Source organism: Macaca nemestrina, chromosome 11 (genome assembly GCF_043159975.1).
Source record: "Macaca nemestrina isolate mMacNem1 chromosome 11, mMacNem.hap1, whole genome shotgun sequence".
In the NCBI taxonomy this organism is placed as follows: domain Eukaryota; kingdom Metazoa; phylum Chordata; class Mammalia; order Primates; family Cercopithecidae; genus Macaca; species Macaca nemestrina.
In genome coordinates, this window is record NC_092135.1 from 119583912 (window position 1) to 119601926 (window position 18015).

The 18015-nt window shown below is 40.6% G+C and overlaps 1 protein-coding gene across 3 annotated transcripts in view; it reads right to left on the reverse strand.

Annotated features, from left to right (window-relative positions):
- The window catches only part of LOC105481290 (EPH receptor A4), a 154486-nt gene that overhangs the window by 70792 nt on the left and 65679 nt on the right, over positions 1-18015 (reverse strand). For all 3 annotated transcript variants that reach the window (XM_011740799.2, XM_011740798.3, XM_024792698.2), the window contains exon 5: positions 9516-9671. In XM_011740799.2, the coding sequence (XP_011739101.2) occupies positions 9516-9671 (156 nt within the window). The remainder of the gene's footprint in view (positions 1-9515; positions 9672-18015) is intronic.

The following is an 18015-nucleotide window of genomic DNA, read 5'->3' on the forward strand; positions in this document are numbered from 1 at the left end:
GCTGTGATCAGAAACACTGACTCCAAGGCTAAACAACCCTGCTTCCCTTTCATAGAGATATAAATAATATAAAGAAAATACTAACCCATAATTACAAATTCTTTTTGAGAATTGGGTAGAAAGTTTCCAGCTTTCTCAATTCACCCTAGAGTTCAAGTTCACCTCACTTCCCTGCCCTTCATGATGATGACGGCTAGCTAGTATTAATTCTCAAATGATCCTATTTTATCATTTTCATGGGGATGATCTTTTCTGCCTTGTTCCTACTTTCTGTGCAGGAGAGCAGCCAGGAGTTTCTATTAAAGGTTCTTTTTCTAGGTGGAAGATCACAGGAATAGGGCGAGGGGCAATTATATCTCTATAGCAGAATCTCTCATAAATCTAAATGTTGATAGCAAAGAAGATACCCTGGGCTGAGTGTGGTGGCTTATTTCTCTAATCCTAGCACTCCGGGAGGCTGAGGTGAGAGAATTGCTTGAGCTGGGAGGCGGAAGTTGCAGTGAGCTGAGACCGCACCACTGGGAGACAGAGTGAGACTCCATCTTAAGAAAAGAAAAAAGAAGCTACCCCGTTCTCACCCCAGGGGATCTCAGAAAAATGTGTAATTAACCCTGTTTCATAGAAGCATGCGGTGAATAACCACTGTATGACTTCCATGCATAGTGTCAAAAATAGCATCCAGAAATGACAGGACTCGGTCAATGACAAGCCACTCTTAATTATTCATGGTGGTAGAAAAATTGTAATAACCTGGCTAAATGGCATTGGCAGATTATTCAAGCCTTTCACTTGGGCATATATTACTGTCCCTCGAATCTTTGCATTTTCCAGTGGAATCCACAATGGGCTGTTTATGACTATAAAATGAGGAGTATGTGGGGGGAAAAAAAACCAGGAGGCTAAAACAGCATTGTTCTTTTTAAAAGAATTCAATGAGATAATACCTGATCTTTATGAAATATCATGAAGCTCTTGAAATTTTGGAAACAGCCAAATGGCAAATGATCATTCTAGGGTCTATCTAGTGCCTTCGTTGAAGCTCACCTGGTGATCTTTCTCCTTCTATCTTTAATTTTCTTCAAACAAAAACCATCCACTTTGTTGTCTAGAGGTACTTTTTCCTATAAGTAGCTAAAACGCTGAAAGGCAATCCGAAAGGAAGAAACAAGAATGTGGTATACTCACTAGCTAATGTCAGATGTTGAACTCCTAAGATCTAACTGGAGCAGCAGCATACGTTGACGGCTGCATCTGAATCGTCCAAATGTCTTTGGTTGCTTTGATCAGTTTGTACAGTCCATGGGACAGACACATTAGCTGGCTTACCAACTAACAGGCAGCAGGACCATATGTTCTGAACTAAAAACCAACTATGTAATCTGGCAGTGTGGGGGAGTTGCTGTCTCAATTTGAGTTTTTGTCCTATGACGAATGGAATGCAGTATGAAACTACACTATTACATTGCAAATTTGATAAATGACATGGAATGAGAAATTCCCCTGGAAAACTTGGATTTGGAGATTTTTCATAAAAATATGTTCATAAAAATGATTGATTGCATGAATGATAAAATGGCTAGAGATCAACCAATGAATCTTCTGAAACGCTTTCATGAATGACACTTTGGGAATCTTTGGCCTTTGTTCTCACTTTTCTAACGAATCTTTCACTAGAGCTAACTGCACCCTCACTGACCTATTTCATAGAATGTATCCCTCCCCCGTCATTATATGATTAGTTACTTGCAGCTCTAAAGCAAAAAGAAATATGCTTTCGGGTGGATAAAAAAAAAAAATGTAGTTTACTTGAAACTGAAGGCTGCCTTTTATCCTATGGTTTATACATCAAAGCTTTGCTCTAGACGTCCCTCCCCAAATCCCTTAGCCAGACTGCTAAGCATGTAAATCTTTGGGGTAGTGAATTGAACAGAATATCAGGGGCACCTTCAAGAGCTTGTTTGAAAATGGATGTGAGACTCCCAAAATTAAAGCACTTAAAAAAATAAAAAATAAAAAAAAATAAAAAAGGAAAAGAGTCCCTCCCTTCTCCTGACCTTGGAAACAAGTAAGGACGATGTTATTTTAATTTGCATTCAAATTTTAACACAGTCACATAGCACCAGTGGAATCGACATTGGGTTTCCACCGAAGATTGCTCATCATTTCATTATGGTTCATTATGTTGATAACTGTCAGAAAGCATTAGCAGCGAGGGCTTTGAGTAATAGAACTGAAATGGTAATTTTAAAACAATACACTTTCTGGAGGAAATACAGCAGCGCACTAAATTCAATTAGAAAAGGCAAATGTAGAGACAAAGTAAGTGATGTTTGTTGTTTGGAACTTGGCTGTTTCAATTTCTTGATAATGTAAACCTGGAGAAAGCTTTTTCAAATCAGGACCTCTGGTCATAGATCTTAGTAAATCTGCCCTCATTAGCTCTGAGCTCTCCTACTATAAATTGTCTTAAAAGCTGCAATTTTGGAATATTTTCGGCCATGTCTAAGTATCAATCAATCACTCTTTGTTTGTTTGGCACAGCTGACTGAATTATTCAAGGCCGTTTACTTGGAGACAGATTTGTGAAGGTCCTTCAAGTTGGCAATCTAAAATAATAATCCCTCATTTACGAAGCGTTCCCAATCACCAGGCTCCAATAAGTTTCATCAAACAAGTTAAATAAGGAGCACCTGAAAGCACGAAGACAGCTTTCCAATAGGAAAATACGAAAAACTACTCTGGTAATAGTGCTCAGAAGTCAAGGGGGCAAAATGACAGATGAGCTACGTTTTTCTAGATATGCAAAGCCAATTTGCTATCTTTACAAGGTACTTTTCTAGCACATTTTGAAACACAATAAGGGGCTGGAAAAGAAAGTTACCTTAAGGCCGGGTGCAGTGACTCACGCCTGTAAATCCCAGCACTTTAGGAGGCCCAAGCGGGCAGATCACTTGAGGTCAGGAGTTCGAGACCAGCCTGGACAACACAGTGAAACCCAGGCTCTACTAAAAATACAAAAATATTAGCTGGGCATGGTGGTGCATGTCTGTAAATCCCGGCTACTCAGGAGGCTGAGGCAGGAAAATTGCTTTAACTTGGGAGGTGGCGGTTGCAGTGAGCTGAGACAGTGCCACTGCACTCCAGCCTGGGCAACAGAGTGAGACTCTGTCTAAAAAAAAAAAAAGAAAACAAAAAAAGAAAGTTACTTTAAATATAATATTGATTTAGCTTCCCAGTAGGGGAAAAGAAGATCTTTCTCACTACAATCATTGAACAAGCTAGTACACGACTAACAAGTCTTCCTGCAGGGGTGTGCGGTTGACCACGCCCAGCCCTGCTGATAACCAGACTGCATTCCAGAAGAAAGGGGAAGGGAAACAAGGAGAAAGAGATCTGGAGAAGGGAAAGAGCTACTTATTTGAAGAGTTAAAGGACATTAATTTCATTAATAAAAATCATGTCAAAATCCCTGTTAAGAAACGATTCATAAAATAAAAATCCTGCCATCAGCTTTAACGGCAGCCCTGAATGTGCAGACATAATGGTGCCTGTCCTGGCAATGTTGCCAGAAAAAAGCCTGTTGCCTCTCTTGACTGACACAGGTGTCTAAGATGAACAGTTACATTTCTACTCTCTGGCAATAACTTAGTGAGGATTCTGGAAGAAACAAACAGCAAAATTAAAAAGAAAAATAATTCCACAGTGAGTGCATTTGGTTATGTGATTCTTCTCAGGTTGGATTTTCTTCATACAGGAGACAAATGAAGTATTCCATTTCCGTTAACGGAGAATGATCAGAATCCATGAAATATGTTTCTAGAGTCACCACTGAGCTGAAGAACAGGTCTGAAAGTTACAGGCATCAAAACAGAATCTCCTGTCTCCTAACAGCCGTGGGGCAGGAAATGTAAATCCTTGCTGCCTAAAGATGGTTTTACAGATCAGTAGCTTCAGCCTCACCTGGGAACTTGTCAGAAACAGAATCTCAGGCTTAACCTCGCTACTCCTAATCCCCAGGTGATTTCCATGTGATTTTTATGCATGTGGATGTTTAAAAAGCTCTGTTTTAAACTCCCTGTTCTAAATAGTTACGGGCTATTTTCTAGAAAATGTTCAGATGGTGCTTCCATAGAAACATCTCAGTACATCTCACAGGCAGCCATTTATGTTAACCTAACCAGAGACTCCATCAAAAGTATTCCCAAAGGTAAAGTTTGTTTACGATTAAATTCTCTTAAGCTCTCCAGCAGTGTCAATGGTGCAAACTTCCTAGGCAGTTTCCTTCTAAATTAGCCAATGCTACTTGTATTCACCTGGTCTAATCGTTCTCCAAGTGAACAAAAACCTGATTTTACAAGCCAGTGGAGCACAGTCTCTCTTTGGCTAGAAGAATGAGCCTCAGATAGTGTGTTTTATTTCTTCATTAGTGTGCCGTCACAGTGAGCGATCACTAAATGCAGGGCTGCATAAGAATGCTGGGGTTAAAGACAGCATAATGAACAAAGAAGGTGCCTGATTATCATGGCTGTCAGCACAAGGGAATTGGGTTTGTCACCTGGCTTAACCAACTGGTAAGAACTGATTAGAGGCTGGAATCAGTTTGAAAGGCTCCCTGATGTTAGGCTCCTTCCCATCGCCACATCTTGTCAAGAGAATCCGATAAAGCTGGGGGCAGGGTGCGAGTGGGGAGAGTTACTCTGTGGATCATGTGAACAAGAGGGTCTTTGAGAAAATCCCACTGTCTTCTCTATGGGAATGTCTCCTACAGTATTGTCCAGTAGAATTTTCTGTGGTGATAGGAACATTCTCTGGGTCTTCTGTCCAGCACAGTCTCCACTAGCCACAAATGGCTACTGAGTTCTCAAAATGTGCCAAGTTTAAACAAGAACCTGAATCTTAATTTAATGACTTTAAGGTTAAATAGCCGCATGTGTCAAGTGTCTACTGTACTAGACAATACAGGTCCACTGTATTCACTGAGAAGGGAGATGTCGAGAGGAAGAGCCATAGGCTAAGAATTAGAATCCAGTTCTGCTACCTGACTTACGACTGTATCTATTATCAGCAAAGTATAGTTACTTCCATGATTATCCCTATCTCAGAGGAAGTCGTCAGAAGCTTATGCAGTTAATGTTTAAGTTTAAAAAAATATTTATAAGTTTAGTTCTGTTGGCCGGGTGTGGTGGCTCATGCCTGTAATCCAGCACTTTGGGAGGCCGAGGCGGGCGGATCACCTGAGGTCCGGAGTTCAAGACCAGCCTGGCCAACATGGTGAAACCCTGTCTCTACTAAAAATACAACAAATTAGCTGGATGTGGTGGCGTGTGCCTGTAATCCCAGCTACTTGGGAGGCTGAGGCAGGAGAATCACTTGAACCCGGGAGGCAGAGGTTGCAGTGAGCCAAGATTGTGCCATTGCACTCCAGCCAGGGTGAAAAGAGCAAAACTCGGTCTCAAAATCAAAAAAAAAAAAAAAAAAAAAATTAGTTCCGTTGGAGAGGTCTGAACCTTAACTGTACAATAAATTAACAGGCCGATTTTTGAAAATACTGATGTCTGAGTCCTACCCACCCCCCTAGAAATCCTGGGGTACAGGGCAGCCATCAAGTAATTTAATTATGCACTCAAGGGTGAAAATCACCGATAGAGAGGCAGTGAGATACGCTGTCAACCTGCTGTGGAGGTAGTTTGGGGAAGGAAATGACCAGCTGGAAATAAAAGAGAAAGAGAACAACATTTATTAGATCCCTACCAGGTGCCAGACCTTTGCAAATATTTTCCTATTTCATTCTTAAAACAGTCCCAGAGGTAGATGGTGAGAATTCCAACTTACAGATGAGGAAATTGGGGCCTGGGGAGGGTAAACCTTCTCTCAATATCACAGTGTTGGTCAGTTGTTAGAGCCAAGGCGATCTGATCAGCAAGTTGATGGCGTCGCCATCAGGACTTTGTTTCCTCTTAACTGAAGTGTTGCATATAAAGTAAGTGGGATGTGATCACCATTAACGTAATGCACAAGGCGGTGCAGTGGCTCATGCCTGTAATCACAGCACTTCGAGAGGCTAAGGTCCATGGATCACATGAGGTGAGGAGTTCAAGACCAATCTGGTCAATAGAGTGAAACTCCATCTCCGCTAAAAAGCAAACAAACAAAACAAATGGGTGTTGTGGTGGGTGCCTGTAGTCCCAGCTACTCAGGAGGCTGAGGCAGGAGCATCACTTGAACCTGGGAGGTGGAGGTTGCAGTGAGCCGAGATCACACCACTGCACTCCAGCCTGGGTGACAGAGTGAGATTCCATCTCAAAAACAATGAATAAATAAGTAAGTAAAGTAATGCACAAGACCTTGAAGTAGTGAAGTGTAGCAGAAGGAGTTCCAAGAGCAGGTATTTTCATGGACCTTTTAACAATGACACAAAAAGCCACCAGCCTTCCTTCCCTTCACCTTGTGGAAAATGACTTCTGAAACATGCAAATGTTACTTTAATTTTTAGATTTTTTAGTCCATCCATATGCTAAAATCAAATTTTTTCCTTTTCCCCTTTGCATCCTTAAGATAAAGCTAACCGCTTTTCCTACAGAAAAACACAATTCCAAGGGCTCAACTACCACACCCTTATTACACATACATCAAATGTTCTAGCAGCACAGACGTGGCCATCTTTGGAGGTTTCCTAAACTCCCAAGTAGCAATACTTGGTAATAAAGTGATGGGCACACATTCCCCCTAAATGCTAAACAGGTCGGCATCATGAGACTGAAAAATACCTGGGAGAAAGAGCCAGGCCCTCCTGCCATCAGAGATAAATTTCATGACACTCAAATTACAATCAAATCTCAGCCTAGAGAAGGCTTTATCTGCATGGAAAGTAAGTGGGGAAGTACATGATGCAAACTGAGGGCAATCATCAAAATGTCAGTCCCAAACACTTCCCCTTGAGTTTACTATTGTGCCCCAGATTCCCACAAGAAAATTGTTGGTAGCAGGTGTGGATAAAGATGGGGAGTTTATTATTAAACTAATCACACAAATGGAACATAGCATGAAAATATTTACATTGGAAAAGAAAAAGGTTGGGACTTAAGAGTTCAAACAAAAGTGGCCACCCAGAGAAAGTACTTAGTCTATGGAGGAACAGGAAAGGGAGAAAGCAAAAACAATCCTTGCCCATTTACAGTTTTTCGGTTTTGTTTTTTTTTTTTTTTTAAGAGGGTCTTTTTTTGTCACCCAGGCTGCAGTGCAGTGATGTGAATGCAGCTCACTGTAGCCTTGACCTCCTGGGCTCAAGCGATCCTCCTGCCTCAGCCTCCCAAGTAGCCGGAACCACAGGTGAAAGGCACCAGTCCTGGCTATTTTTTTTTCTTTTGTCTTTTTTTCTTTTCTTCTTTTCCCCCGAGACAACAGAGTCTCCTCTATCACCCAGGGTGGAGCGCAGTGTTGCAATGTCAGCTCACTGCAACCTCTGCCTTCAGGTTCAAGCGATTCTTGTTCTTCAGCCTCCTGAGCAGCTGGGATTACAGGCTCACACCACCACGCCTGGCTAATTTTTGTATTTTTAGTAGAGATGGGGTTTCGCTATGTTGCCCAGGCTTATCTTGAACTCCTGACCTCAAATAACCCGCCCGTCTTGGCCTCCCAAAGTGCTGGAATTATAGGCGTGAGCCACTGCATCTAAACTTTTTAACAGTTACATCTGAGGCTGACCCTAGGATTCTCCTTAACTCTGAATGTTTCTGCTTGACTTGGGACAGCCAGCAAGAGAATCTCCCAGCAAATAGAAACTGTGTGAGTCTTCAGGTTGTACGACTCTATCCAAGGCAGTGTGTGATCTTGGGCATGTTCCTTAACATCTCTGAGCTTGCAGTTACCTTTTCTATAAGATGAAGATTACATCTACCTTACAGATTTCTTATACTATGAACCAAGTATTAAGATTTTTTCAAGTACCTATTACATTACCTGGGCATAATTATAAAATTGTCATCATCATTATTATCTCTCATTATGAAAGAAACTCTGGAGGTTATAGCAATTTGAATATAAAGTCAGAGAGACCTGGAGTCTCACTCCAGTCACTTTAAAGATAGGACTTGATTTCCCAGTGGCCCAAAGTGCTCGAATACCCAAAAAACTTTTATTTGCAGGGTTGTTAGCTCCAGATTGGCCAAAATACAGTTTGTAGTAGTTAGGAAACAAAAGAATAATACTGATAATGGTAACTGAAGCTAATATGTGTGTGTGTGTGTGTGTGTGTGTGTGTGTGTTTTGAGACACAGTTTTGCTCTTGTCACCCAGGCTGGAGTGTAATGGTGCGATCTCACCTAACTGCAACCTCTGCCTCTGCCTCCTGGGTTCAAGTGATTCTCCAGCCTCGGTCTCCCAAGCAGCTGGGATTATAGGCGCCAGCCACCATGCCAATTAATTTTTGTATTTTTAGTAGAGACGGGGTTTCACCATGTTGATCAGGCTAGTCTCGAACTCCTGACCTCAGGTGATCCATCCACCTCAGCCTCCCAAAGTGCTGGGATTACATGCGTGAGCCACTGCTCCCGGCCAAAGCTAAAATGTATGAAAGTGGCATCATCCTATGCGATTTACATAGCACATGAACAACATAAGGCTGTTTAACACCAACAACCATTAGGAGGTACTGTTATTAACTCCATTCTCCAGGTGAGAAAACAGACTGAAGAGACTCAACAGTCACCCAGCTACACAACAGGCTGGGAAACAAACTCAAAGTCTGTGGAAGGTCTCTGAGCTGAGCCAGAGGCTCTCCCTCCAAGCACAGATTCACCTAATGGAAATTCATGGGCCCAGTGCTCCCTGTTCTGATCAAGGTCACAGTCATTGTAGGGTCTGTGAAGCCCCAAGGGTACATGAAAGGAATGGTAATACCTAGGAACACTGTCCATATAAAGTGTGAGAAAAGATTTCCTCACTCCTGCTCTTCATACCAAGCTTCCCAGCCTCATTCATTCATTAACCCAGCATTTATTAAATGCTATCATTAAACAAGCATTTATTAGGATTTGGGCCTAAGTGCTATGAATACAAAACTATGAGTAGAGAAGGAAGAAGTGTAATGACAACATAAGCAATGATCTCAGTGTACACTGAGCTGTCCTTTACAGACTGAAACCACATTCCCAAACCCTGCTGTCTACCTGTTTCTTCTGCCAGCTGTCAACCGTCCCCGAGTCCTCAGTGCAATGGCAAAGCCACTTATAAATTCCAATCTCAGCTCTAACCACACTGTCAGACAACCTCTAAACAGTCAATCTCTTCTCCACCAAGTAGTCTGTAGGCAGCCGTGCACACTGAAGGCAACCAGAAACAGTGGGAAAAACCCTTTCTTTTTACAAGCATTTCCCGGGCTATGATTTAGAAAGGATGCATGTTTGATCTCAAGTGGCCCCGGCATGATTATCCCGGGAGAAGATCTGGCAGTGCCTTGCTAGGTGTGAATGAAAGCTGTTGGCATCACAGGAAGGAGAGACGAGCATACAACTTACGGGTGCAGGGCATGGAGGCAGCATCATTGTCAGCTCTGAAAAAGCCTCGGTCACAGGTGCACGAGGTGGCTCCTTCCCAGACAGAGTAGCTGTGGGGTGGGCACTTGGCACAGGTGGCATCCGTGGAGAGAGCCTTGTAATATCCAATTTTGCAAGCTGCAGGGAAGAAGAAAAAAACAAACAAATATAAACCCCTGCAAATACAGCAGTGCAAAAATGCAAAGCCACCTCCTTGATTCAGAAGAAGGGAGACATTCTTGCTGATCATTAGCGATCATGTGGCTTGAAATGCAGGTAATGCAACCAAAAACATTCATTGAGTATAGTCGTTCTTTAAGGGCCATTAACATTCCTGGTCAGGTGACAAGAAGTCCAAGGGAAGAAATTTTCTTAAACCTGGCAGAATCAAGTAAAAGCACAGCAAAGTTTACTGAACGCCTTTCTATGTGCCAGATACCCTTTATACACATTATGCTGCTTAATTCTTAGAGCACCCCTTTTCTACAGGCATTATCTCTACCTTAGAAGTGAGGAATTTCAGCTTTGAGCAGTTAATTGCGGGCACAAGACCATACATCTGGTAAGTGTCAGCACCCAGCTTTGACCCCAAGTGTTCTGCCCTCAAAGCCTGTATGCTTAGTCACATGTTATGGAATTTCAGAGTGTAGCCTTTAGCCAACCAGTGGGAAGTGTATCCAAGAGCTAACAAAAAAAACAGTTTCTGATTATTTCCTAATTACAGCTACAGAAAGAACCAAATCGAAAGATCAACAAAAGCAACCAAGTAAAAAAGACGAGTTTGTAAGGCACGGGTCACAGTTTCAGGGTGAAATAATAAAGACTATCAACTGTAGATTTTGGAATATAGTACGCTAAGATGTGTTTTTTGATCAGTGAATATTTTGTGTCTATTTTCGAGTTCATAAAACCCTCCTATTTTTCCCTCTTTCCATTTTTCCAGCACCCTTCCCCCTCCATGCACACACCCCCCAAGAGCCTGGTGTAAAGAACACGGGCCATATAGTTTTTTGTACACCTGACATGCTTTCCATGACTTCATCTTCATAAACATCACACTGACACTGTCATCATACTGACACTAAGGACTACTTTTACTAGTGTGGAAAAACTCACTAATTCTGGGGAAACTCATAATAAAAAATAATGACTACTTGCTCCCCATTCTTTTTTCTTCCCCTAAGGCTTTCATGATCACCTCTCAAATCTGTCTCAATCCCACATAAAAATTGACTAACACCATCAGCACTAAACCCACAGAGACAAGGCTATTAAGAATAAAGTTATTTCATAACACCAGACGTTCAAAGAAAATGTGCCAGTAACCCACAATCTTTCCAGCATAATTCACTCTCATTGCTTTTCATTCATCACGTCCTTAGGACGTGTCTATACTGTCAGAAACAGCAGTGGGGAGAAGGACCTATCAGACGTTTTCCATCAGCCTGGCAGCCAAAACAGAACAGCCATGCTAGCAACGCAGCAGAACTTATTGAAACGAGTGCTAGAAAGAGATCCATGCAACTGCTTGATTCTCTCTGGAGATAGGGCCATCATCTCGCTGTCACTACTCACCCGTCAAGCATCTGTACGGCTTCCAACTGAAGTCTGTTCCACCCACTCACATATCCTGTTGGCATTTTCTTAATCATACTCTTGTAATGGCAAGCGGAAAGGGAATTTAGCAGGGGCTCAGGAAGGCACACGGTTACTTCACTCTTACTAACTGAAGTTGTTTATGGAATTTCCTTTAACAAGCCAAAACTTTATGACGTGTGGAGCACCGACAATAAAAGCAAGCGCTGGGAGATCAATCTCTCCCTTATTTGCTTTCGTCTTTCACTGGACCGGAGCATCTTAGAAAAACAAGTTGCTCCAGTGACTGAGATTTATGTGTCTCAAGTTTATACACATTGCATAATTAGATAAGGTTCAACTTGCAAGGTGCTTTTTTGGTCATGCTTAAGATGGCCCTAGGGTTTTGATTAAAATCAGAAACCCTGACTTTGGCAGGAAGAAGGACTGGGGGTCAAGCCCGGCTTGCCCACATCAAACACAATGAGCCTCTGAACAGGAACACAAACCCGCTGGGTCCCACCTGTCACTCAGTCAGTCGCAGTCGACAAAAGCAACTCGTGGCAACTCAGGACTGCAAAAAAGGCACAAAATGCTTTCATTTTTTTTTTTTTTCACATCTGAATGTTGGCAGAAAACTGCATATTACTGACTGATTCTCATGCACCCCTCAATTTCAACAAGTATCAAAATGGAAAAACTCACAGCGGGAGTGGAAGATCGATAAGGACAAAAATCTGACCAGTGACTGATCATCACAAAGTCCAAATAGCATATTTGAAAAGCTATTCTGATAAGACTACTTCCAGTTAAAAAATTAAACTCATCTTTTGCAAAAATCACAATGGAAAATGTTTCCTTCAATTTCATTAAATTTCTTACAGTGCAAAAACTTGTTGTATATATTATGTGAATAAGAAAAAAGTGCATATGCGAGTTTCTATTTTTTCCTATTTTTCCTCAAAGCTGGTATTAATATGTCACCAGGAATAAATATATGTGAATTCATTTGGGAAATACAGTTTTATACCAATTTGGAAAATTGAAGGCTGCTGTTCTTTAAACACACGCTCTCTTCCTTTTGCTTTTATAAGCACAGGCAGAAAATACAAAATTGTCATTGTGCTGTTCTCGGCAGCCCTTGCTACCCTTAACACATTCTTTTGTCTCCAACTACATTAAGACCATGTTATTAATATTTCAGGATTCTTACAAAGGCTCTCTTAAAATGTAGTAGTGGCTTTTCACGCACACGGCCATTTTGCTGCCTACATTTAAAATGACCTAGTAAATTGATGGTTTAGTACATTTCTTTGCTCTATGTGGTGCACAGCCTTCCAGCATTTGGTACATAAATGTGTAAGTACATTCTGCATTTATTCACTACATACTAGCATCTTAAAACTTTCACTATCTCTTTCGTTCTAAACAAAACCCCTGTGAAAGATGTACTTGGCATAACAAGCATTGACTGTTCGTATATTTCATCCTTCTATTTTACGTGAGAACTGCTAGACTGTATTTTTGAATACTAACGACTTTGTGAGCAAGCAACTACTTCCTCCTGCCCTATTTCCACTGAAGTTTCACTAGTTAATGAACTATATGAATGGGTGTCTTACTTGATCTTCTAGATATGCCATGGAGAAAAGATTAGTTCACATGTATGATGCAAACTTTGCATTCAATTCCTTTAGCTTTGCTTTATTTCTTCCTGTGGGCTTTAAACAAAAAAAGGAGGAGGAGGAGGAGGAGGAAAAAGAAGAACCAACACTTCTTTCAAATTGGCTCACCTACTACCATAACAACGTTGAATTTTAAGATAGTCTTGGTCATGTAGTATCTTCTGGGTTTTTGGTGCATTGATGTGTGTACATGACAGTATAATGCCCAATTTGATGAGCTGATGATACCTACTATTTGAAAAAATTTCTATATATATATGCCTATGTCATTTTTCTGCTTTTTAGAAATTTAGAATAATTGATAGTATCTGATTGTCTTTATAGTTCATTTTAAAACTAATTTAGTGCCTAAGAGAAGTTAGTAATAGCAATTGTGAAAATAAATATCAAGTAGTCATTGAGTGTTCGTTGTTTTTATGCTCACTGGTCATTTGATTGTCACAATAATTCTGTGAGCTTGAGGCATTATCACTGCTCCCATTTTGCAGATGAAGAAACAGGGTTTACAGTAACTCGTTCAAGGTCATACAGCTAAGTGGTAAAGCCAAGCATCTAACTCCAGTGCTTATGTTTTTCCAAAAGTTTTTATGTAAACAAGGTTAAGTTACCTAGAGTTAGGTCTGACCTTCAGCAAAGATATGACTTGGATATAATGAAGGGGTGAAGATCTGGGCTGGTCCCAACTTCTATTTGCACCCCCAGCCCATCCCCTTGCTGCCTTTATCAGCCACACTTTGCTCTCTGTGACCCACTTTCCAGTTCAAGGCCCTTCAGAGCTGCACTGTCCGTTAAAATAACTGCCCACCCCATGTGGTTACTGAGCACTTAAGATGTGGCTGGTCAATTAATACTGGCTGTGAGTATTTTAAAATACACATCAGATACCAAACACTTAGTATCCCAAAAGTAAACCATCACTAATAATTTTTATTTGGATTACATGTTGAAAGCAATAATGTTTTAAATGTATACTTAAATTATTAAATTTAATTTCACCTTTAAAATTTATTTATTTTTTTTTTAATTTTTTTTGAGACAGAGTTTTGCTCTCGTTGCCCAGGTTGGAGTGCAATGGTGCAGTCTCAGCTCACTGCAACCTCCGCCTCCCAGGTTCAAGCGATTCCCCTGCCTCAGCCTTCTCGAGTAGCTGGGATTACAGGCGTCTGCCACCATGCTCGGCTAATTTTTAAATTTTTAGAAGAGAGAGTTTCACCATGTTGGGCAGGCTGGTTTCGAACTCCTGACCTCGTGATCTGTCTGCCTCAGCCTCCCAAAGTGCTGGGATTACAGGAGTGAGCCATTACGCCCGGCCTAAAATTTATTTTTCAATGTGGCTTAAAATTATCTATGTGGCTTGCATTATATCACTATCAGACAATGCTGCTCTAGAAGCTAGAGTATTAAGTCTTGCATGTGTGCTCCCATGTGCACACAGATGCATTCTTGCCAATGCAGGGTGCTGAAAGTGAAGGAGGATGTATGTATCACAATCACCCAAGGACTTATTTTCAAAACTTACCCTGAACCTACTTAGAAGAATCTGATTCACTTCCTCAAGTACTGCTCTCAGCCAGCTAGCTAATTTTAAAAACCTAATTTGGGCTAAAGTACTAACAAATGGACATTAATGGGGAGTTAAAAATTACCTTCCCAGGTAACAAATTTGCACCTTAATTTAGAGTCGCTTGAAGGTCTGGAAATTCCAACGTTGATTCTCTAAGGAGAATCTGAACCATTATGCGAGCTGGTCCCCATACAATATTTGGCAAAGAGAGGCTTATAGGTCTCTCCAACCCTATCTTGTGGGCATGATATTAGGGGCACACATGCCCAAAATGGTTCCATGGGGAACTCTGCCTTTTGTGTACTGGATACATAGTATATACAGTATGCTTAGGAATCTATGTTAGAAATATCAAAGTCACTTAATGACCGTTATTAAATTAGTTCTTCGATAAATTTTTCATTTGTTAAACTATTTCTTAAGTTAATAATGTAAGAAAAAATGATGGGAAAGAAAAAATATCTGTTGAAAAGCATTACAACTTTTGAAGTTTTTGTGAATATGTACAAGCCCCAGCCATCTTTGGGGAAGGTGTGAACATTAACCAATTAATTCTCCATAGTACAGATGGAATATTAAGGCACAAAGGTTGAGGATTTGCCCAAGGCAGGGTGGATTTTCTAACACAGCCAATATGGCTTAAACTAATATGCTATAGATCTCTTCTCTTTCTTTTCAAACATGCAGGGTGAAGATGGACAGTTGGGACTGTTAGTGGACCCATCTCTCTTCCATTCACGAACAGCCAAATGCTGGCAAATCCATATTGTCCAAATCGCCTGCATTCTACAAGTGATTTGACTGCTATCTGTCGAGAATAGTTAAAAATTAGATTGTTGAAGGGACCTTAAAAATCATCTCATCCAGGGATGGGCAAACATTTCTGTAAAGAGCCAGAGGTCAAGAGGAAGACCAAGGATATGATGAAGGTATTTACATAACAAGATAGAAAACAAATTTTTACAATTTTTTTTTTTAGTGATAGAATTCAAAATATAATAGTAAACCAGTAAGTACTTTTTTGCAATACAGATTATTAGTGAGGAGAATGGAATTCTTTGTTGGAGAGAGAACATTTCACTTAATTTGGTTTCAAAGAAAATGTTCATTATTACCAAATCAATTCCAAATGTCATCTATTAAAAAACATCCTTAGCTCTCAGATCACACAAACACTGCTGGCAGGCCAGATTTTGCCCAGGCGTCATAGTTTGCCAACCAGTGGTCTTGCAGGACATGTTCATTTTTGAGATGAATAACTTGTCCACGGGTCCTTTCTGGAGCATGCCAGGATTGAGCCTCTACGCCATGGTTCCTCTGTTACTCTGCAGTGCCTCCCTAAGTTTTGAATCACAAATTATAACAAAGTGCATGTTCTTGCCATCGCTGCAAATGAGTAAACTTTTCATCAACTATCTTACTGGAAAAGCTGATTTTACTCAGTACCATTATAAGTAAAACCACTTTTCAAATCATTTTCTTTTTTTGATTAAATGGTATGGCCTGATTTGGGAGCTATTCCTATACCATTCTGGGGACAATTTATTTTAGTCAGTTCAAATTTCTGCAATTACAAATTATGATTAATTTTATATTTACATTGTTTTAGGGTTTTTCTTTCCTGAGGATCCTGAGCTTAAACTGTTTTCATCTATGAAATGAAAGAATGATACTGATTTTTTTTTTTTATTTCTGAGCCACTAAGTTCACGAAACAACTACGATAGCAATTGAAATGCTTTGTGTTGATGACTGATATAGACAAACAATGCCTTAATCTTTTGCCTGTGAAGATGGGTTTACTCTCAACCCCAAGTCTGAGATAAAGACAGAGGCAACAAAAAGCATTCAAGAGCTTTGAAAGATGTAACACGTCTCTCAGGTGTGGCCTAAGCTCTAGTTTGGGACACTAGTTAACTAAGGAAAAGTTTTTAAACTGGAGATGACCTGAATCCAAATTCAGCAAGAATGCCAAACTTCTCATCTCAGAAGCTTCTCATCTCAGAAGATCAGTAGTTTCTAATCTTCCTTCTCAGAGACTAGCATGTATCAGAATGACTTGAACAAAGGATTTGTTAAAAGACCAATTGCTGGTCTTCACTCCTAGTTTATGATTGTCTGGTGAGTACTGAGAATTTGCATTTTTTATATGCTCCCAGGCAAAATGTGTCCCTGGACCTGATGACAACATTGTTGGTCCAGAGACACATTTTGAGAACCACTGCTTAACTGTAAATAGACCCGAGTCTAAGTAAAAACTTAACAATGCAGTTCATCTCAAATAGGTTCAGACCACCTCATCCTTTCTCTAATACCCAAATGCTAAAGGGACAAATCATTATCAGGAGAAGAACAATTGGTTTTGGAATTCATTGTGGAGTGGGGAGAGGGCATGACAGAAATCTGAATGTTTGAGGCCAGGTGTGGTGGCTCATGCCTGTAATCCCAGCACTTTGGGAGGTCAAGGCAGGCTGATCACCTGAGGTCAGAAGTTTGAGATCAGCCTGTCCAACATGGTGAACCCTGTCTCTACTGAAAAATACAAACATTAGCCAGGTGGCGTGGCCCACGCCTGTAATTCCAGCTACTCCGGAGGCTGAGGCAGGAGAATCACTTGAACCCACGAGACTGAGATTGCAGGGAGCCAAGATCATGCCACTGCACTCCAGCCTGGGCAACAGAGTGAGACTCTGTCTCAAAACAACAACAACAAAAAAAAAAAAAAAAAAAAAGAAAGAAAAGAAATCTGACACGTTTGAAATATTAAATTTAAATTATTTCTCATGTTTGAAATATAAAATTTAAATTATTTCTCAAATCAATATGAATGCGCCCTGTAATGCCCCCCAAATTATGGGACAGAGCCTGGAGTGAAATATCCTTATAGAAATGGATTGCCACCAAAGAGAAAGGAAAAGAGATGAAGCTCACACACAGAACTCTGCTATGCTAAAGATTATACCACGAAATTCAAAGGAAACTTACCAAACTAATACTGTCTCAAGTAAGTAGTTATCCTCTGACATCAACATTGTGAACTGATCATTGCTGTTTTTTGACATTGTGTTTCACAAGTATTAAATGATACATTTAATTCTTACTTATTTGATTTCAAGTGTTTATTTGATACTCTTCTGTTTTCTGGATAGTAAAATCAAAATAGTACAACCTGATTGTTGTTAAAAATTACTAATTAAGTCCGGGCCCAGTGCCTCATACCTGTAATCCCAGCACTTTGGGAGGCCTAGGTGGACGGATCACCTGAGGTCAGGAGTTCGAGACCAGCCTGACCAACATGGAGAAACCCTGTCTTTACTAAAATTTCAAAATTAGCCGGGTGTGGTGGCGCATGGCTGTAATCCCAGCTATTCATGAGGCTGAGGTAGGAGAACCGCTTGAACCCAGGAGGTGGAGGTTGCAGTGAGCCGAGATCGCGCCATTGCACTCCAGCCTGGGCAACAAGAGCAAAACTCCACCTCAAACAACAGACAACAATAACAACAACAATTACTAAATACTCAGACTTAGTTATTTCGAGATTTTTTGTGCACTCTGAGGAGACTAAATTCCAAAACACGATTGCATCACCAGAAATTCAAGTTTATCTCATTCATAAAAGTTTTACTTTCTCTAGTAAACCTCTGAGAATTCAGAAAAGA